The sequence below is a fragment of the Schistocerca americana genome, chromosome 1 (genome assembly GCF_021461395.2).
Source record: "Schistocerca americana isolate TAMUIC-IGC-003095 chromosome 1, iqSchAmer2.1, whole genome shotgun sequence".
Lineage (NCBI taxonomy): Eukaryota > Metazoa > Arthropoda > Insecta > Orthoptera > Acrididae > Schistocerca > Schistocerca americana.
The window spans coordinates 473,461,276-473,484,689 of NC_060119.1; the positions used below are offsets into that span (position 1 = coordinate 473,461,276).

Genomic DNA, 23,414 nt, shown 5'->3' on the forward strand with positions numbered 1-23,414 from the left:
ATTAAAAATATAGGATGAGAACCATGAGCCTGCCACTCCTGTTACCACCTAATATTTTAAATTTTGTATAAGGATATCATGCTTAACACAATCAAAAGCTTTAGCCAGATCATGGAATATTCCAAGTGATAATAACTTTTGATTTATTGATTCTAGTATATCATCTGTAAAAGTGAATATAGCTTGATCAGTTGACAATCCTTTCCGAAATCCAAACTGATTGTGAATGAGAATATTTTTCTATATTAAGTGTTTATAAAGTCTATTGTACATAACCCTTTCAAACACTTTTGAAAATATTGCCAATAATGAAATTGAACGGAAGTTTTCCACTGATGATTTGTCTCCTTTTTTGTGTAATGGTTTGACAATAGCATATTAAAGCCTATCTGGAAAAGTACCACTGTGGAGGGATTCATTACATAAGTAACTCAGTATATCACAAAGTTCTGAGGAGCAACATTTAATTATGGTAGTGCTGATTTCATCATAACCACGGGAACATGTGTTTTTAAGAGAGCTAAAATATGAGGTAGGTGAGGTGAGGTAGGTGAGGTAGGATATAGTTGAATTTTGTCAAAATGTTGCAGAATTGCATTTTTTAAATATTTTAAGCTGTCTTCTGAGGAACTCTGCAAACCTAAGTTGTCTGCTACTGAAAGGAAAAAGTTGTTTAAAGTGTCTGCTATTTTGGAGGTATCTCTAATCAACTCATTATTTATATGGTTATAATAGAGGGAAACATTCCACGTAGGAAATATATATCTAAAAACAAAGATGATGTGACTTACCAAATGAAAGTGCTGGCAGGTCGACAGACACACAAACAAACACAAACATACACACAAAGTTCAAGCTTTCGCAACAAACTGTTGCCTCATCAGGAAAGAGGGAAGGAGAGGGAAAGACGAAAGGATGTGGGTTTTAAGGGAGAGGGTAAGGAGTCATTCCAATCCCGGGAGCGGAAAGACTTACCTTAGGGGGAAAAAAGGACGGGTATACACTCGCACACACACACATATCCATCCACACATATACAGACACAAGCAGACATATTTAAAGACAAAGAGTTTGGGCAGAGATGTCAGTCGAGGCAGAAGTGCAGAGGCAAAGATGTTGTTGAATGACAGGTGAGGTATGAGTGGCGGCAACTTGAAATTAGCAGAGATTGAGGCCTGGTGGATAACGGGAAGAGAGGATATATTGAAGAGCAAGTTCCCATCTCCGGAGTTCGGATAGGTTGGTGTTAGTGGGAAGTATCCAGATAACCCGGACGGTGTAACACTGTGCCAAGATGTGCTGGCCGTGCACCAAGGCATGTTTAGCCACAGGGTGATCCTCATTACCAACAAACACTGTCTGCCTGTGTCCATTCCACTGTCTGCCTGTGTCCATTCATGCGAATGGACAGTTTGTTGCTGGTCATTCCCACATAGAATGCGTCACAGTGTAGGCAGGTCAGTTGGTAGATCACGTGGGTGCTTTCACACGTGGCTCTGCCTTTGATCGTGTACACCTTCCGGGTTACAGGACTGGAGTAGGTGGTGGTGGGAGGGTGCATGGGACAGGTTTTACACCGGGGGCGGTTACAAGGGTAGGAGCCAGAGGGTAGGGAAGGTGGTTTGGGGATTTCATAGGGATGAACTAAGAGGTTACGAAGGTTAGGTGGACTGCGGAAAGACACTCTTGGTGGAGTAGGGAGGATTTCATGAAGGATGGATCTCATTTCTGGGCAGGATTTTAGGAAGTCGTATCCCTGCTGGAGAGCCACATTCAGAGTCTGATCCAGTCCCGGAAAGTATCCTGTCACAAGTGGGGCACTTTTGTGGTTCTTCTGTGGGAGGTTCTGGGTTTGAGAGGATGAGGAAGTGGCTCTGGTTATTTGCTTCTGTACCAGGTCGGGAGGGTAGTTGCGGGATGCGAAAGCTGTTGTCAGGTTGTTGGTGTAATGCTTCAGGGATTCCGGACTGGAGCAGATTCGTTTGCCACGAAGACCTAGGCTGTAGGGAAGGGACCGTTTGATGTGGAATGGGTGGCAGCTGTCGTAATGGAGGTACTGTTGCTTGTTGGTGGGTTTGATGTGGACAGACGTGTGAAGCTGGCCATTGGACAGGTGGAGGTCAACATCAAGGAAAGTGGCATGGGATTTGGAGTAGGACCAGGTGAATCTGATGGAACCAAAGGGGTTAAGGTTGGAGAGGAAATTCTGGAGTTCTTCTTCACTGTGAGTCCAGATCATGAAGATGTCATCAATAAATCTGTACCAAACTTTGGGTTGGTAGGCCTGGGTAACCAAGAAGGCTTCCTCTAAGCGACCCATGAATAGGTTGGCGTACGAAGGGGCCATCCTGGTACCCATGGCTGTTCCCTTTAATTGTTGGTATGTCTGGCCTTCAAAAGTGAAGAAGTTGTGGGTCAGGATGAAGCTGGCTAAGGTAATGAGGAAGGAGGTTTTAGGTAGGGTGGCAGGTGATCGGCGTGAAAGGAAGTGCTCCATCGCAGCGAGGCCCTGGACGTGCGGGATATTTGTGTATAAGGAAGTGGCATCAATGGTTACAAGGATGGTTTCTGGGGGTAACGGATTGGGTAAGGATTCCAGGCGTTCGAGAAAGTGGTTGGTGTCTTTGATGAAGGATGGGAGACTGCGTGTAATGGGTTGAAGGTGTTGATCTACGTAGGCAGAGATACGTTCTGTGGGGGCTTGGTAATCAGCTACAATGGGACGGCCAGGATGATTGGGTTTGTGAATTTTAGGAAGAAGGTAGAAGGTAGGGGTGCATGGTGTCGGTGGGGTCAGGAGGTTGATGGAGTCAGGTGAAAGGTTTTGTAGGGGGCCTAAGGTTCTGAGGATTCCTTGAAGCTCTGCCTGGACATCAGGAATGGGATTACCTTGGCAAACTTTGTATGTGGTGTTGTCTGAAAGCTGACGCAGTCCCTCAGCCACATACTCCCGACGATCAAGTACCACGGCCGTGGAACCCCTGTCCGCCGGAAGAATGACGATGGACCGGTCAGCCTTCAGATCACGGATAGCCTGGGCTTCAGCAGTGGTGATGTTGGGAGTAGGATTAAGGTTTTTTAAGAAGGATTGAGAGGCAAGGCTGGAAGTCAGAAATTCCTGGAAGGTTTGGAGAGGGTGATTTTGAGGAAGAGGAGGTGGGTCCCGCTGTGACGGAGGACGTAACTGTTCCAGGCAGGGTTCAATTTCGATAGTGTCTTGGGGAGTTGGATCATTAGGGGTAGGATTAGGATAATTTTTCTTCGTGACAAAGTGATACTTCCAGCAGAGAGTACGAGTGTAGGACAGTAAATCTTTGACAAGGGCTGTTTGGTTGAATCTGGGAGTGGGGCTGAAGGAGAGGCCTTTGGATAGGACAGAGGTTTCAGATTGGGAGAGAGGTTTGGAGGAAAGGTTAACTACTGAATTAGGGTGTTGTGGTGCAAGATTGTGTTGCTTGGAATTTTGAGGTTTTGGAGGGAGTGGAGCTGGAAGTGGGAGACTGAGTAGATGGGAGAGACTGGGTTTGTGTGCAATGAGAGGTGGTTGAGGTTTGCTGGAAAGGTTGTGAAGGGTGAGTGAGTTGCCTTTCCAGAGGTGGGAAACCAGGAGATTGGATAGTTTTTTGAGGTGAAGGGTGGCATGCTGCTCTAGTTTGCGGTTGGCCTGTAAGAGGATGCTCTGAATAGCCGGTGTGGATGTGGGAGAGGAAAGATTGAGGACTTTTATTAAGGATAGGAGTTGACGGGTGTGTTCATTGGCTGAGTTGATGTGTAGGTGAAGGATTAGGTGGGTGAGGGCAATGGATTGTTCAGTTTGGAACTGGTATAGGGACTGATGGAAAGAAGGGTTGCAGCCAGAGATGGGAACTTTAAGTGTGAGGCCTTTGGGGGTTATGCCAAATGTCAGACAAGCCTGAGAAAATAAAATATGCGAGCGTAATCTGGCTAGGGTGAAGGCATGTTTGCGGAGGGAATGTAAATAAAACTTAATGGGGTCGTTGTGGGGGTGTTGTGAGGGTGACATGGTATTAGAAGGTGGAAAGTGTAACATGAGGTTGAAATGAAAATGAAAGATAAAAATATATGGGGAGAGATAAGGGTGAACTAGAAAAGAACTGGAGATCTGGTATGAAAAAATGCGAAAAAGTGTTGGTTAAGTTGATCCTGTGGTGAACTTGGGTTGGTAGACAGCGATGTGCATGAAGGTTAGGAGGTTGTGTTGCCGCTAAAACACGTTAAAGGACGGAGAAATTAGGGAAAATTTCGAAAAAACGTGTAAATGTATTAAAAGGCGTGGTGTTGTGGTGAAAAATTACGAAAATGGGGCTAACAATTGTAAATAATGACGTTAAAACCTGTGGAGAGCGGCTAAAAATGATCAGTGATGTACGAAAAACGGAAGTGGAAATAAAGTAAAAGTTATTAGAACTAGCCGAAATGGTTGTTTAATACGTGAAGGCAGCTGTTATTGAACTAGATACGGTGGATTTTATAGCAGCGGTATTGCTGAAAGCGCAAAATAAAAATTTTTTGGTTATGGTTTGGAAGTGGGTTACGTATTATAAGAGTATATATAGGTGGGATAAAATTGTATTACGGTAAAAAGGGAAGGTGAATAGAAAGTGAGACTACTGGTAAAAGCAGAAAGAGAAAATAAGACGACAGGAAAGATTTCGAGATGCAACAGCGACAATAACAAACGTAATTGTTGGGTTCAAATTAATGATATGGTTATAATAGAGGGAAACATTCCACGTAGGAAATATATATCTAAAAACAAAGATGATGTGACTTACCAAATGAAAGTGCTGGCAGGTCGACAGACACACAAACAAACACAAACATACACACAAAATTCAAGCTTTCACAACAAACTGATGCCTCATCAGGAAAGAGGGAAGGAGAGGGAAAGACGAAAGGATGTGGGTTTTAAGGGAGAGGGTAAGGAGTCATTCCAATCCCGGGAGCGGAAAGACTTACCTTAGGGGGATACATCTTTCCAGTCTGTATTCCTCAAACAGTTTTTTATACCTTCAATTCCTGCTTCATTTACTGTTCATATAGTTTCCCACTTCCTGTTATTAGTTGAATCAGACCCCACTATGTTAAATGTAAGCAACTGTGCATGATCTGAGAGGCCATTAAATATTGGATTTATACTATGATTTGCTAGTGTAGTAGTATCTATGAAAATTTTGTCAATGGTACCCATAACCCTGGTTGGAAACTGTACTAAGGCAGTGAGATTATAAGAAGTGATAGGAGACTCTAGTACAGATCTAGAGAGACTATCCTCCAGAAAATTTAAATTAAGATCTCCACTTAGTATGAGTTCATTATTTTTAGAAGTTAAAAAAATTCATACAAAATTTATACTGCATCAAGCTGTTTAGTGAATAGCTGGAAATTACCAGTTGGAGCCCTGTATATTGTGACTATAATTATTTTTCTTTTGTATGTTTCTACTTGTGTGGCACATGCTTCAAAATGCTGAACACTACAGTATTTAAGAATGTCAATGTTTTTATAATTGAGACCCTTTCTAATGTAAGTGGCAACTCCTCTTTCCTCCATCTCTTTTCTACAATACTTTGAAGCTAAGCTATACCCTTCCATATTAAGCATTTCAATTTCACTACCTAAATGATGCTCAGAAATACAAATAATATCAACAGGATTTGTAGACTGTAGCTCATCTAAACAAATTTGAAATTCATTAATTTTGTTTTTTAAATCTCTGAGATTATGATGTAAATTTACTGTAACTCTCTCTCTCTCTCTCTCTCTCTCTCTCTCTCTCTCTCTCTCTCTCTCTCTCCTCTCCCCCCCCCCTCCCCTCTCCCTCTCCCTTTCCCTCTCCCTCCCCTCCCCACCCCTCCCCACTTGTATTACGCTTAACATTTTCAGATTTATCTTGTTTCAATATTGAATTTGTAGATAATGAGCTTAACCTAAAAAAGAACTACTTCCATGAGTTGCAGTGTCTCCCCTTAAAGAATTCTCTATCAACCTAGCCCGTATATCATTCCCTATTCTTTTGAGATGCAGGCCATGAGAAGTAAAGCCCCATCTACCAATAGTGTCAAGAGGAACCAAACCAATCCCTGATCCAGCAGCAGCTCGAAGTAGTCGATCCAACTTCATATTGACCCCCTTCACAGAGCTGTTCAACTGGGGTTGATCGTACCACTTGAAAACAGGCCCAAACTCAAGATTAGTATGGTTCGTTGCTGATGCTATTTTTACCAGATCACTCTCAGTTCTGTAGCCCTGGTCCCTATCGATACTGTTCCCTGCTCCACCCACTATTACAACATGATCCACCTTGGTGAAACCTTTACACAAAGATCCTACGCCGTCTATCACTTGGCTGAGATATGCACTAGGCGTGAAAAAGTTTGAGACCTGGTAGCTGTCACCTAATTTTCCCTGCAGAAGTTGGCCTACACCTCTTCCATGACTGATACCTAGCATCAGAATTTTCTTCCTACTTCCTACTTTTTGTGAAGCAACAGGATTCCTAACTGAATTCTGCTGAGCATCAGCTACACCTACATCTACATGAGGCTCTTCATTACATAACTGTGGCAGCAGGGCAAATCTATTTTTTGTGCCAGCAATGAAACTGTCAGATACTGTCCTCTTTCTGCGGCCCCTGTTCCCTGCTACCACTTCCCACTTCTCTTCACCCTTCTCCCCCCTTAACCTGATTAGTTCCTCTCTAGCTTTATCTAATTCAGCCTGAAGGGCTGTAATCTTCCCCTCCTGTTCTGCTATTTTCATATCCCGTGAACACACTCTACAGTCCCTAGGAAGAGTCTCATTTTGTTCCCCACTTTCCATGCCACTGCATTCCCCCCAGTGAAACGATCTGTCACAATAGCTGCATAGCACCCCAGAACTAACTTTCCTACGGCAGCTAAAACACTTCACACTCATGATTGCTTACAATATAGGCCTACTTTTTAAGCTTTTGCTAAATAAAGATTATTTCCTATTTACTATGCTCTGTAGTGCTCTAATAGAAGTATAATATTAATGTACTTACTTAATTACACTTCAAATCACTTAACTTTCGCACACAAAATTTAGGCCTAAAAATGGCTGTTAAGCAGTAATGGTTTTACGCTATTTTCTTTAAAAATGCGGCAGAGAACTTAAAATCTTCACTTCCCCAGTTATTACACTACTGAACGCAGTTAAACCTAATAAAATCTAGACACTACACTTACTACTTACTAAAACTTTAAAATTAGCACACACGAAATATCAACACAATCGGTCGGTCCAAAGAGCTTAACTCACTTGTGAGGACAAGTGGCAGCAGAAGGTTTTTCATCTGGTTTATGTTGCTTTTAACGTACCTTCAAAGGATTTGCTAACCGAGCCTTTGACTGATGTATTTCACACAGTCATTATACAATGTTGTCACATCATTTTATTTTTAAGGTCACATTTATAGCACGGAATAATTCCTAATTTATATTCACCCAAATTACTTCAGTAAAACTAATTCAAGTACTGACAAGTTTTTTTCTGCTTTAGTAAACATTATTTCATAAAAGAGCAGTCAATTACAGAAAATGACATTTGACTTTTAGGTGTGATACACTACTACTATCTCCTTTAATGGCTGCTGTGGGAGTAAAACAAAACTGGACAGGATACAAGAAGAAGCAAGATGGAAATTATATCTAACTATATCTTTACTGTTTATCATTGACTGAAAGTTTGATTTGAAGATAAATATTTTATTATTATTTTGAGCTTTTCCTCATTACAGAGGCTTATCTCTAACATAATAATTTACTTGGAAATTACAATACAAACAATAAACGTTCTTAAACTATATTCTCAAAATATTTCTCCAGGTGTTTCGATCTTGTGTGTCTTCTTCCCCTGCGCCCATTCTCCTCATTGTGTGCTGTACATTTTGGAGCCAGGTGGTTGTAGGTCGTCCTCTTCTTATTCTCCTCCCCTCCGGTTCCCACTCCAGTATCAATTTTGGTATTCTGGTTTTCTCCATTCGTTGTACATGCCCGTACCACTGTAATTTCTTCCTATCCATTACGTCATATATTCTTTCTTTTATTTCCATTCTCCTTATTACTTCGGTGTTGAAGATAAATATTGTGATATTTTTTTACGATGCAGTCAAAATTTATAAAAGGTTGATTCACAAACTTGTCTTTTTTTGTCCTTTAGAGCAATTTGCTTCGAGGACTAACATATCTGCATACACACAGCCGAAAACCCAGCACTGAGATTGACTATTTGCAGAATATGTGGCTTGATTTCTTGACTGACTTTTCGTCATATCCAGAAGGACAGATTACAATTTCCAAGGTAAGCAAAAAGAATTTTGTAAGATTTTACAATTTTCCTTTTGTCGATATATTTTTCAGAATAAGTTTCTGTTTACTGTGATTTTTGTTAATTTCTCAATGTTTTCAGTAATTTCCTGTTGTCCACATGTGATCGTGTCACTGGTAGTTTTCACAAGCTAGGGTGAGGGGTAATGACTTAGATTATGGACAAATTGTCATTCAATAGAAAATAATGTTAATGCAGTTAACTTGGCCATCAATGTCTTACCAAACAGAAGGAAATACTACTGTACACTCACCCTTGTATTACGTAACATTAGTGCTACAGGTCTACTTTTACAACATATTGTTCTAAGTATTCTGCAGCTGACTCAGGCAGTTAGTTCTGTAACATGGCCAACTGTGATTTGAGACTCCATGATCTGGGACCATGCGTAGACAGTTACTGTTTGAGTCTGCATGTACTTTAAGCAACCGTATTTCCTCGAATCTAAGCCGCACCTGAAGAATGATACTCGAAATAAAGGGAAAAAAAATTTCCCGAATCCAAGCCGCACCTGACATTTGAGACTCGAAATTCAAGGGGAGAGAGAAGTTTTAGGCCGCACCTCCAAATCGAAACAAAGTTGATCCATTATAATATGAGACACAATTTAGGTCGAATGAATGACGATACAGCTTCAGTAGTTCGGTTAGAGTCGTAAGCTTAGCAGTTAAGCTATACCAGGTAACCATTGCTATGCGTCAGGCGCCCCGTCCGTATTTATACGGGTACCCTTCCTTTTTCACGTGCTTCGTCTGGTTTGAATCGATTTCCTTATTTTGCTTTGATCTGATAAGTGCCGTTTTCTTTGTTATAGGTGTTTACGTCACTCTAAGCTGAAAATGTGTTACTGTACTGTGTCATGAATTGTTTGTCGCAAAAAAAGAGAGAGAGAGAGAGGAATCGTCGCTTAAAAAAAAAAAAAAAAAAAAAAAAAAAAAGAGAGAGAGAGAGAGAGAGAGAGAGAGAGAGAGAGAGCAATCGTCTCATTAGCGAAACAATGGCAAGAGACTGCTATTTGTTGTTACTTACACTGCTGCTTTCTTTGATAATGATCAACAAGAACCAAATGATAGAGGATGTTCTGAATGAGAGTTTAGCGAAAATTTTTCTCCGTTTGAAAATCTTTGCGGCCGCTTCTTTAGTACATCAAATTCTGCACATAAATTAGTCATCTTAGATTTAAAAATCTAGTCAGTTACCGTGCTTCATTTCTGACAGTGTCACTGTTACGCATAAGAATAATACGAATATAAACATGACACGATACGTACAATCGCACCAAAAAGTATTGGCACACGTGCGTAGTTATCGTTGCTGGTTACAAACGTCGCACTTTCCGGTACACAGCACATGTACGTGCTACCTCACATACCAGACATTACAATTCTGCCCACAGTGCCTACCATTAACAAGAAAATGCAGTGTTAAGGGCAAACATGTACCTCTTCTGCACACAAAAAGTATTGGCACAGAGCGTGGCTTCTCGGTATACTGCTGGGTTTTCAGGTACCGGAACGCCATCTGCTGACGCAATAGACACTGCTTGTTGTTGACGGCCCAGTCGCTAGTATGTTGCTGCATTGCACGATAGTGGTCAGCACGGAGCCGAAGATGAAGGAACATTTAGTGGCGTTGCGTGAGAGAGTGGTATTGCTCCATTCACAAGGGAGAAGCTATCGACAAATCGGAGCAGAGGTGTCTGTTAGCTACACCACGGTACGAGCCATCATTCATAAATATAAAGAGACTGGAACAACAATGAATAAGTGTCGTCCTGAACGTCCAAAAGTACTTACAACCCGAGAGCGTCGCCGTATCTTCGCACTTGCTCGGAAGGAACCTGCTACAAGTGCAGCAGCTATTGCTGAGGTTGTTCAGACAACGTCCGACAAGACGGTTTGTGTTCAAACTATACGAAATGTGTTGAATGTGGCTGACATGCATGGACGTTCTCCCAGAAAAAAGCCACACATATCGGAAATTAACCGGCAGAAACGCCTGCGGTTTGCCAAGGTCTACATCAGCAAGCCGATGGAGTTTTGAACACTGTGATATTTAGCGACGAATCGAAGTTCAGTGTGCTCGGATTTGATGCAAGAAAGAAAGTTTGGCGCAAGCCGAATACGGACCCCGACATCAAACACATGCATCCCACAGTCAAACATGGTGGGGGCGGTATCATGGTCTGGTGCTGTACGGCAGCGTCCAGCATTGGAAATCTAGCTGCAATCCACGGTACAATGGGTCATATGAGATACATCGACTTGTTGCGAGGTGCTAGTGGACAGACTTTGGGCCTTACTGGGTGGTTTCATTTCCAGCAAGACAACGACCCAAAACATACCGCCATGAAAACCCAGGAGTGGTTACTGTACAATGCCCCAAGAAGGGTTCTAACACCACCTCAGAGCCCTGATTTGTACCCCATTGAGAACCTGTGGGCTCATCTTAACACACAAGTCAGAAAAAGGCGTCCGTCCGGTAAAAACGACTTGGAGAAAGTGCTCCTGGAGGAATGGTCGAAAATTACCCCTGATATCACCCGGAATTTAATACAAAGCATTACTAGGAGTTAACGTGCTGTTATAGATGCTAAAGGGATGCACACTAAAAGGTAAACATTAATGAAAACGAACACACTGTCCGATTCATACGCGTGTGCCAATACTTTTTTGGATGCAGAAGAGTGATGTTTATTTTCATAACACTGTATGTTACTTTACGGACAGGTGATTTGGACATATTTGTAACCTATGTAATGTAAAGTGTCACGTGTCTGGGTTCTGTTCTGAAATATATGTTTCGTTTAACCTACAACCACTAAAATGTAACTGTGCCAATACTTTTTGGTGCGATTGTATATTCTTCCGCGTTTGCTGTTGTCTCACTCTAGTTTCGTAGTTTATTGGGCAGACAGAATTTAAATAAGATAGCAGCAAACACGAAAGAATACATGGCAAAATGTTTATATTCGTATTATTCTTATGGTGAAGAGAATACTGCATGTGATTCACATTTCATCAGGTTCCTATTAGCAACCACCTCTTCTCACAGGTAGGAAATAATTCTGAACGTAGAGTTGCTCATACTGACAAACATCCCAAACAGTCTTACCAGTTGGATTTTCGTAGTAAATTGAAATTCTGCTACATTCGAAGATGAACAATACGAAATTTGTATTTATTTCGTTGGATAATGTATGAAAATGCAGTGGTCGAAGCTCGGGGCGGAGAAAAAAAAGCTCGTCTTCCACCTTTTTTTTTAAATTTATTTACTGACGCAGAGGTTTTGGTGCCAGTATTTATCTTTGAGCCTATAAAGCATGCCTGTGTAGCGCTACATATATTCGACGGCAGAAGTTAGTTGTGGCGGCACGTACCAACATTTTTAAGAACCTCCGCTTGCTTCGCACTCGATTGTAAGCCGCAGGCTGTTTTTTGGATTACAGAAACCGGAAAAAAACTGCGGCTTGGATTCGAGTAAATACGGTATGTATAATCTTAAAAGTTACTCTTATTTATGTATTTATTTTTTGAGAAAACAATCATGTTAACAAATCCCCAAGGAACTGTACAAACGAAGATAGTAACATTAAATATATTTCATGTATTTATTAATTAGTATTTTTTATGTTATTAAAATACATATATCCTTTCCCACACTACTTTCGGTTATTTGCTGCAGTGCTATACATCACTTCACGGGAATGATGGGTATTCCTATACATTCTTATTGACAAATGATACTCATGAATGAAAAACTGTAAAACCAATTATTGTGTAAGAGAACCCATCCTATTGTTTTATTTTCAATTGGAGAACCATGCTGTGAGTAGATGCATGTGATCAAGGCAGGATCGCCATGGCATTAACTTTGCGAGTGGCACAAGAAAAGGGCTCCATGTATCACTGGCCTATTTTGGAGAGGTGTAATATCACTGGAATAAATGCAAGGAAAGAGAACACTGACAATATTGATATTGAAGCAAATGAATATGAATTGAACTTTCATTCTGAATTCTGAACCCGTCGCCCTGTGTAAGAACTTATACATAATTTTCTCAGTTGGACATTATGTTTGAAGTATTTCCTTACTGTTTAATAAGGTGTCAATGGCCAAATAAATGTAAGAAACATGTAAGGATTTTGCACATATTTGTGGACAGCATATCGAGTATATATACGAAAGTATACAACTGATTATCGAAGAAAAGTAGAAGTTGTTAAGTTAAATTTCCTTCCAGCAGTAGTACTTCAATCATAATAAGAAGCATTGTATTACTACACCCAAGGCAACAGTCAACTAAGCAGAACAGTATTAAGTCTCCATTGAATACAGTAAATCAGGGGACACTACATTGCATACATGCAATAATTATCATTTTATATTAAAGTTCCCTCCAATAATAATCTAGAAGCCAGGATGACCTGTACATTATAAAGTAATATTTTTATTAATAATTTCTGTGTTCTCAGATCTTAACAGCAGTGTTCTTTTGCCATAATGTTTTTATGAATGTTAATGTCTGTCAGTACATTTTTATGTAAACAACCTTGGGTGCCAACATTTCAAAATTTCATGAAAATATGTAAGCACATTGTCATAATCATGTAATAAGATGCAGATAATGTGTATGTATTGTCATTTCATTAATTATGTGGCAGAAAGACTGGCTATTTTAGAAGGTCCAGAAGTGTTAATAAATTTTCCCGATACTCCCTACATTTATATTTCATCAAGACTTTACCAATAGTTTTCTCAAAACGGTAAACATCACTGTCACCTCTTTGGTGACAAAATTAAGCTTACATTGCAATTTCAATTTCTTGTTACTCCAAAATTATCTCCTCTTTGAGTGCAGCTTTCTGCTTGGTTTTTAAGTACACAGAAATATTTAAAGCACTTTTTTCACCACCCTGCAGAATAAAAAGAAAGTTACACATTGTATCTTTTGGCCAAAGCCTTCTCAGCAAAGAAAAGACACACTCTCTCTCTCTCTCTCTCTCTCTCTCTCTCTCTCACACACACACACACACACACACACACACACACACACACACACACACAAACAAGCACACCTCCCGCACACGTGACAACTACCACTAGCTTCTCCGACCAGAATAATATTGTTATATATTGTTGGACTAATATTAATGTTATATAATGTCAGTGTGCTCTACACGCCATGGAAGCAGGGATGCCCCTTCATGAAAAGGACAACCTCAAGTGAAAGCCTGTGTCTGCTGAGTGTATTGAGAGGACCAGTATTTTTTATCGTGACACACACACACACACACACACACACACACACACACACACACACACTCTCTCACTCTCTCTCTCTCTCTCTCTCTCTCTCTCTCTCTCTCTCACACACACACACACACACACACACACCAACGCTCCTCACTGTATTCTACACTGACATGACAATCAATAGGCTGTACATCAGCATGAATGGCCACCATCAAACTGTAGTCAAGAAACAGCTTAACCATCCAGTTGCTGAGCACACTACCCAACATGACATTCTTCATTTCAGTGACTGCTTCACAGCCTTTGCCATCTGGATACCCACTACCAATTCCAGCTTTTGTGAACTGGCCAGCAGGGAACTCAGAACTGCAATATATCCTACATTCTCATAACCATCCTCGTGTCAACCTTCTGTAGTCATTGTCCTTTACCTGCTTATCGCCTTCCCTGTTCCCATTCGAACACTACACAACCCTCCATTCCACAAACACACCAATAGTCTTTTTTCTATGCTTCCCCTTCCCTCCCTCCCCCATCTAGCTGCCCTAGCCTCTCTCCACCTCATCACTGTACACCCTCAAAAGCAACACTCTACTGTCTCCACTCCTATCCTGCTATCCCTAACCCTCCCCACACCAGCCACCTCCTTACCCCCATCATCCAGATTGCTCTCCCACCATGTGCTGCTGCTTGCTGTCTGGCCTCAGCAACCACAATCTCTGTGGTCATGTGTGTACGTACGAGAGTTGCATTTGCGTGCTTGTCTAATTTCAGTGAATCTGCGACTCAGCATCTCCACTATATGGTGAGTAGCAATCTGTCCTTTTCTTTGTATTATCATTATTCCACCCTGGATTTTTCCATTGTTTAAACATTAATTTGTAGCCAGTTTATTTGTACATGTTTCTTAAGTCATGCTGTTATTGGCCAGTGAGATCATGTGATGTGAGATATGACTGGCTGACAAAAGCACATCGCAATCTCGGTTTCAGTGCTTTGGAAGCAACCTGTTGTGTTTGGTGGAATTGGTATTTATACTTTCGTAATACAGAAATATGCAGTGTACATGTTGCCACATATCATAGATGTTTCAGAACCATGTTATTTTTTGTGAGTTTCATTTCCTAAAGTGCTGGGAAGTTCTGCACTGGTGTATAAAACCTTTACCATTCAATGGATTGATAAGTTTTAGAGCTCTGAGGGGAAATATTATCACTTAACACTGAAAAAATGTCCTTCCGCCCTGGAAAAGGTGTATTTTTAACCAAGAATTCCAGCTTTTTGTGTGTGTGTCCACATGTACACCCTGAGTATTGTAATCAACCCAAATGTATGTCTAGCAACAGAAGACATGGTGAATAGTGTTCTTAAAAGTATTATTGTGTGATTTTCTGTAGATGGTTTCACTCCCAATTTAAATAAATAAATAAAATGAAGTAAAATAAAATTTGAAAATTTTAAAAAAATTAGTTCTTCGTACCTAGATGTATTAACGCAATTAATAAATGTAACACATAGTTAGAAAGTAATAACGAGGGTTGAAACTACAACATTTTTAGGTGTCCATATTTATGATAATTTAAACTGCATAAAACACCTTTTTGGATTCCTAAAGTGACTCAGTTCAGCCACATTTCTATGTCAAACCATTGCAAGTCTTGGGGAGAGAGCAATCATTAAGTTACCATATTTTTCGTATTTTCATTCATTACTGTACTGTGTAATGATGTTCCGGGGTAACTCGTCTTTAAGAAAGTATTAATTGCTTAAAAGCTGCTTATAAGAGTAATATAAGATTTTCACCCATGATTGTCATGTTCAGGTACGTTTAAGGAGTTATGCATTTTCACTGTTGCTTCACCACATATGTATTTCCTCATGAGTTTGTTGTAAATTGTAAGAATAATATATGGTGTTTACTGATGGTCATCTTTGACAGATATGTTCAAGGACTTAAGCATTTTGACTACTGCTTCACGGTAAATGTATTTTCTCATGACATTTGTTGTAAATGAAAGTAATTTATGTAGTAAGAAGATAATAACCTAAATAATATGGAAGGTATAAATATGCAGACATTGCGTGTTGGTTTTATTTTTATTGTGCTTGTGATTAATCATATTGTGAAACAATGCATGTTTTCAGCAAGGGATGGCAGTCACAGCAACTTAGCAAGAGGGAATACCTGCTTGGATGCTTTTTGGATTTAAAGTAGTTATTATAGCTTTGTTGATGGAGTCCAGAAGATCAGTATGGAAAGCACATGTTCAAACTACTGTTATACAGATGTAATAACAACCCCATGTTTGACACAACACATAAAAACTAAAAAAATTGCATCTTCTTTTGATGCTCCTTTCCTGAAGCTAAACTGTGAATTTTGGAAAATTTATGTTTGCTGAAAAGTGTTACTAGGCTTCGATACAAAGCCCTTTAAAACAATGATAGTGATGCAGTTGATACATAAAGAGGTTTCACTAATGAATCTCTGAATTTCAAAATTGGCTTTACCTATAATACATATTGCATGACATGGGTATGGTGCAAATGTATCTTTAATACATTGCTATTTTGTCTTACTTGTGTGAGCCACTATAATCTGATTTAAACTAGTTATCACTTGATGTTTAAGCTCTAAAGCTGTAGCATTCTTGCGTCTAGTACAGTCTGCAGGCAACCTCCACAGTGCATCGCTCTCCACAGAGATAGAAAATTGCTTTAAAGCTTCTATCTTCCCCAAAACTCAAGTAAAAAATCTCAAATGTAGACCTCTATAGTCTTTCTCAGCATGACAAACACCTGTTCTTAATGTCAAGAATCTGTTCTTAATTTTAATTAGGAAAAGAGATATTAATTTTTTTTAAAGAGATCAAATTTTCCCATTCGTAAATAGCTTCAAACTTCTCATGTCATATCTCAAAAACCAATGCTCTCTCAGCCATGATTTTTTTTCCGTTGATTACTAAAATATCTTGCTTGGCAACATATCTCTTAAAATTTTCATACTGCATTACATTTCCTATATACATAAATGCTTCTGAAAATGGCGTTTTTGTGCAGTTTTCAGTATTTAACTCGTAAGAAGTCTGAAGTTTAATGTCTCAATCTGCTACAAGAAAAGTAAAAACTCTTAAATTACACATAGTGTTCTTCTCAGTGTTATCTCTAAGCATGTCAACTTTTTTTTTTTTTTTAAATTTTACATAGGGCCATTGTTATGTTGGTTATTTTAAAAAGAGAAATTTTTGCATCTGGAAAAGTTCGCTTCTTATCTTTGCATATCCTGAAAACTATTACACATGTGAAATAACATCTTGGAGTTTCCACAAAATGAAATATATTGAAAATGTAGTCTAACTTACCATAAGGATATGATGGGAGGTGGCTGAACAGTATTCCTTAGTCTCACAACATCAAGAGAGACCGATCAAAATAAAGTCACAAATACATGATTTAATGGAAGTAAGACATTCATTCACTATACACTAAATACTAATCATACAATGGGAAGACAACACTTAATTCAAAATCAGAATCAGTGTCGGCGCTGCTCATTGTTACAGATATTATCCAGTCCTTGACACACTGTTGTAACACCCCTTCATTATTCCATGCTTCCTCTATCACTCGTTTCACTTGATCCACTCCTTTTTGCCAGTCTTTTGGCATCACTTTTTCTACTGTCTCCTACAGAATCCATTCCACTTCGGTCAATGTAAATTTAGTATTTTCTGAATCAACATGACACTTAACCAGGGCCCAAATCAGTTCTGTTGTGTTGAAGTGGCAATGGTAAGGCAGCAATCTGAGCACTTTATGCTCATATTTTTTTACTGTTTCATCCACAATGTAAACTAGATTCTTCAGCTTGTGTTGCAACACATTTTCTAATAGTTCTGCCCTTGCGAAGATACTGTTAAACAGTGTCTTACGTTTCTCTAGCCAGAAAAAATGTATTTTTCTTCATTTCCTTTGTGGGCACCTTGTATAACTGAACAATATGGAGTATTATGCATGGTAATTACAGAGTCTTTCATTAAGTTTTGAAGCACAGTGACTTCAAACCTTTTCACAAAAGTATTGATTCATGTCTTGGTGGTAGTTGGAGTCTTATTTGAAGTGCATAACAGCAGAAAATTAGAAGGAATCCTTTGAATTTCTGGCATGTGCTACAATTATTCTTTCTTCTCTGCTGATTGGAGCTGTCATACTGCCACTGATGGTATCGTCTGTCCAAACTTTTTTTAAATTGCCTCCAATATTCACCCATGTTTCATGAAGCCAAATGATACTGTCAGAATTTTTCCCTACTAATTCTCTAAAAAAGCGACATGCTCCAATATCTTGGTGTTCCATTAAAAATTGTGGTCAGAAATGCTTTTGTAGCAGAATCCTAATTTTTTCATGACTAATAACGAAGACTATTTACTATTCTGAATTAGGTCCACTGCTACAAAGGTAGCATGTAGCTTTTTGATTGTCAGATACACCTTCCTCCAACACTTTGCGTATATCTGACGACAAATCGCACCTTCCTGAAAAAGATTTACGAACCTTTTCTCGACACACCTCTTCTTCCCACATGTCTCCAGTTTAGATGACTCACATAATTCTTCCTTCACAAATTTCTCCTTGCAGATTGTTATCGGTGATAATTCGCTGATTTACAGAGCAGCTGCAGTTTGCTGCACCACTTTACCCAGAGGAAGTAGAGGCACCCCTGCATCCCTCTCTCTCTCAGAACACTCTGTCATGGAATACACAAATTCACATGACTGACTGTGCATAATCACACCATGTCCGACACTTTCCTAGGAGTGTGCGGTCTGCCCCTCTTTTGACAACTTTCATCACACATCGTAAGGTATGTGAAGCTGAGAGTCACTCAAATGTGTCACTACAGTGGCTCGTTGAGGACTGGCTGGCACATTGCTTTAAGGAGCACAGCTCTAGTTGGCAACAGAGTGGCATCCAACAGTACCAGGCTCCCTTTGCTTTGTTGGTGGTGGGAGCCGCATAGCCTGTTACCTGTCACGTGACAAATAGTTTAAATCAGAGTATAGTCTTCAATGATTCAACAATCATATTGATTTTGTTTCCTCCTCGCTAGTTTCTTTTAACCATATACAGCATAATCTATACCTGTAACATCAGCTTGTAAAAATTCTGCATAGTTGCCCATACAAATAAAATTTTCATTCAAGTTATCAGCTGTTGGCAGAGAGAATTTATAAAAAATTTCCACAGCTTTAGTAGTTCACTAACAGTTCCATAAAGTTTTATCAGGGGTCATGGAATATCTATGAAATTTAAGTTTGTTAGTAATACAACTATGTGTAATAGTATTTAAGAACTGTAGTAGTGTCAGCCGAGAACCGAACGACGGTATGTAGAGAACGTGTAGAAGTTAGAGATGTATCAAATGATTAAATAAGCAACACATTGATCTTGTCAAAATCCGAGGAGTGATTTCTTCTCTTCTTTTTGAGTCACCCTGGGTTCTCACTTAAATATCCTGTCCTGTGGGAATCTCTGTGAACTCAATGATTACATAATCTGTTGCGGCCTGTTGATCTTGGCCACTGATAGTCATACCGTGCCATGCCAGCAGGAGCTTCATGTGACATGTTAAGATTCCACATTCAGCCTTGATAATTCTTTGTAAACTGACCATATAGTTGTTAATTTTTCATGGGCCCATCTACTCTCTTAGTACATTGCATGGTTGTAATAGTTTTAGTGGCACTTTTCAGTGCTTCATAATATTACCGGTAGTGAAATTCTGCTGCTGATTTGTGACTTTCCTTCATACTATAATGCAGTTCCTATTACTCCTACATGATATTACAATACTCTTAGTTATTATTGCTGATATAAACACTAAAAAGTAGGAAGAAACTATACTTAGCTTTCAGAACTTGTATGTACCTTCTTCATGGAGGAAGGAGAGAGAGATTGGGAAAGTTTGGAAAGGAATAGCAGGTCACTTGAAATACTTGTAAGTGTTTCTATCAACAACTACATTGAATTTTGCGTCCTATTGGCAACTATTGGCCATCCTTTTGCCTCATAATTTTTTGGTTTTCTAATTTACATTTTTCTTTTGATATAGTTAATAAAACCCTTAATTATAAGAAGTGATAGTTTGTAAAGTTACTCATATGTTGATTTTTAACAAAGTATTCATACAGTTTTTACATTCTAACTGTGATACGTGTTCCTGACAGGCAAATTATTTATGTATTTATTTGTTTCAGGCAAATGACTCATTAGATACACTTATGGTATTTGCTAAAACACTCAAAGAGCCGTGTCAGATTAAAGCCCTAGAAGTACTTCGCAATGTTACTTTCAGCCATTCAAATAGAGCTCGTCTGGTTGGGCATGGTAAGCATCTACATATTCTGTATAAAATGATTTATATGTTAATACCACACCAACATCTGCCTGTTTAGATGAGTGGTAATGTGTTTGCCTACCATGCAGCAGGCCCGGGTTTGATTCCCAGCTTGGCTGGGTTGGAGATTTCCTCTCGGCTGAGTTGGAGATTTCCTCCACTCATGGACTGGGTGTTGTGTTGCCCTCATCCTCGTCACATCATCACCGACACGCAAGTCACCCAATGTGGTGTCACCTGAAATAAGACTTGCAACCTATCGGCCGACCTTCCCCGCATGGGGCCTCCCTGCCATCAATGGCACACGATCATTTCATTTCATTTACCACACCAGCTTTATTATTAATTTATGTGTGTTCATTCATTCGTTTGCTTGCTTTTGTGTGCGGGGGGGGGGGGGGGGGGGGGGGGGGGTTGGCAGTGAAGGGAGAAGTTAGAAAGTGTGACTGTGTCCAATTTCCAGATTGAATGTGAGCGATTGTTAGATAATTTAGAGAATGGACATGGACATTATATCAGTGTCACTTTGAGTGACACTTTTTTTCTGAGTCTGATATTTTTTTTTCTTTCCCAAATTGATTTGTCCACTGGTATCCTTCAGATAAATAAGGTATACTGACCTTTTCATTGGTCTCATCATTTCATGCTGGACATCTGCAGAGTATACATTTATCAGGAGCAGAAATGTAATGGCTGCTACTCAAGTTACCAGCTCTGCGAATCAGAGGCGATCATGTTATACACTACAAAACCATCATTTCATGTGCTTGGCCCATATAATGATGATGAGTACTATATGGCACCATTTATTCTTCTTGAAACCTCCAGACATGGATACCTCTATTACGATGGTGACACAAAACTGAGACTGCTCGGAAAAGGTAACATGCTGCTCCGCTTTCATCCATTGTTGACAATGGATATGTTACTGTTAGTACATCTCTCTGCTGCCACATCAGGAGAAACCAGAACAATGGTCTCCATGCTGACAATCTGTGATGCTCCACACAGTCCCACTATAAGTGCAAATAAGCCCATTTCATGACTTACAGGTACTTGACATGGCTGTATGAGATCTGCATGTCTGAGTGAACATTCTGTCATCTCGGGCACTAGCCTCATGGGGCTACTGATACCCTGGTTGGCCCCCCTGAAACTGTCAGTGTCATATTTACATGACAGTAATGGGATCCCAACCATCATGAGCAGCATTATCACAGAATGATAAACTGCAGTCTCGATAGACCATGCTGCTGCTGCAGTCAATTTCCAACATGTGCTAGTAAATGTTTCTCCTTCCTAACACAAACTTTTCACAAACAACTGGCATTCAGATAACAATGAAGACAATCAATTATTGACAAAATTATTTAATTGGATAGATAAAAAAATCTACTCACCAAGCTGCGGCAGAACACACGCATGAAAGACGGTTGTAATAGGCAAGCTTTTGGCGCCAGTGGCTCCTTCTTCAGGCAGAAGGGTTGGAGAAAAAGGGGTAGGTTTCAGGAAAGTCACCCATAACTGTGGGTCAGGGGAGACTTTCATACAGGATGAGAAGTAAAGACTCTCCAGTCCTTTTCCTTCACTTGTCTTCCTTCCCCTTCAACCTTTCTGCCTGAAGAAGGAACCACTGGCTCCAAAAGCTTGCCAATTACAACCGTCTTTTATGTGTGTGTCTTCTGCCACCACTTGGTAAGTAGATTTTTTTATCTGTCCAATTAAATGACCTTCAGATAAGATTTATGAATGACAAACCTACTGCATAATCTCATACTTTAGACAGAGTTACACCTACCTATTTTGCACTGAAATGCTGATCATTTGCACATCCAAATGTATTTGGCATTTGTTCTTTATGTTCCAATTTTAGTGGCCAGCAGTGTATGTACAAATAACAGACAAGGTGGTTGCTATCTTTAAAAAAATTCATTGAAGAGTTGAATGTTCAACCCTTCAAAATATTGGCAGACAGCCTGAATTTTATTTTACAGAGGGCAAAAAGGCAAACAAAGAAGGTGGTTTATTTTAAGTGCCTGTCAATGCAGAAGACCTCTGAGCAAATAATGGGAACTTTTATGTGTGGAATTGAAATGAAAATAGTGATGAGTAAGTAGGTCAAGCATATCCTTTTGGCAGGGGAGTGGAGCTATTTGGTGTATTGTACCAAGAAGATTGATTTTACTACATGGCAAAAAACTTAGGGAACTATCATCCTTTACAAAAAGAGAATGAAAATTTATAGAAGCAAGTATGCTGAATAACTGTTGTTAAGTATTCTTAATAAGACTAGAGTTGGATAAAAAGTCATATACAGTGTGATCAGAAAAAGCTTGTAAAGGTGTCACAGGCTACATTGTGCTGAGAAATATTTGTGAAGAAAAAAAAATTGATACATTGCACGATTTCCAAGTTAATTAGCATTTACATTAGACTATCAGGCTGTTGTGAGGCCAAATTCAAGCAGCACACCAGAGATGGTGTTGGCCAAACATATTCTTTGTTTGATTTCCTAAAACTGAACAAGAGAGTGATACAAAAATTGGGCATGGGATGGTAGTAAGGATTGAACCCAAGCCAAAGGCTGAGCAGTCTAAAGCACTACCATTTATGCTGTGAGAACAACTGACATTAATTGTATCTGGCAGGCCACTTGAATTTGTGCAAGCAGTAGCTGATTTGCTAACATCAGTGCTAATTAACTCAGAAATTGCACAACATATCAAATTTTTATCTCAATGTTTATTCCTCAGCACAACCTACCCTGAAACACTCACACAAGCTTTCAGACTGTTTCTGAATACACTATATATTAACCCAAGTGGAGAAGAAATGCCATCCCTTGAAGAATGTGGTAACAATGGTGAAGTGGGCAGAACTGTTGGATTTGTAAGTTCTAAAAGAAAAGAATAACATAAATGACAAAGAACTCTTCAGAAATGATTATGTAAGCTCTGAATATTGATATCCATTAGCTATATTGAGCATATTCCTTATGAATGGAAGGACACAAATATTTTTTTAAATAAGCTACAAGGTTCATCAGACATGTAGGCATTGCACTGATATACATTAACATAAGTTTTGGAAAACACACAGATCAATTTGGACTTACAAAGAGGTATCAGCTTTGCCAAATACTCATAATAATGATTCCCAGCCATCTAGAAGGACAGTCAGAATCACTCTTTAGTGTTTTTTCCCTTTATATTGCCCCTCGTATACTTTCAGATACTGGGTAGAGCCAGGCATCTCAGCCTTCATACTTGCTCTTAAGCTCATCCCACCCTTGTTCCATACACGAAGTCGCTGACATCCTTGTGAGGTGCAACGTGGGAAGAGCCGGCGATTGACATTGGTCAGTAAGTCTGCAATTTTACTGTGTGCT

At 39.6% G+C, this 23,414-nt stretch overlaps 1 protein-coding gene across 1 annotated transcript in view; it reads left to right on the forward strand.

Moving 5' to 3' along the window:
* LOC124603708 (rotatin) overlaps positions 1–23,414 on the forward strand; it is a 417,493-nt gene that overhangs the window by 391,972 nt on the left and 2,107 nt on the right. The window contains exons 29-30 of the mRNA XM_047136418.1: positions 8,206–8,346; positions 19,887–20,016. Of these exons, the coding sequence (XP_046992374.1) occupies positions 8,206–8,346; positions 19,887–20,016 (271 nt within the window). The remainder of the gene's footprint in view (positions 1–8,205; positions 8,347–19,886; positions 20,017–23,414) is intronic.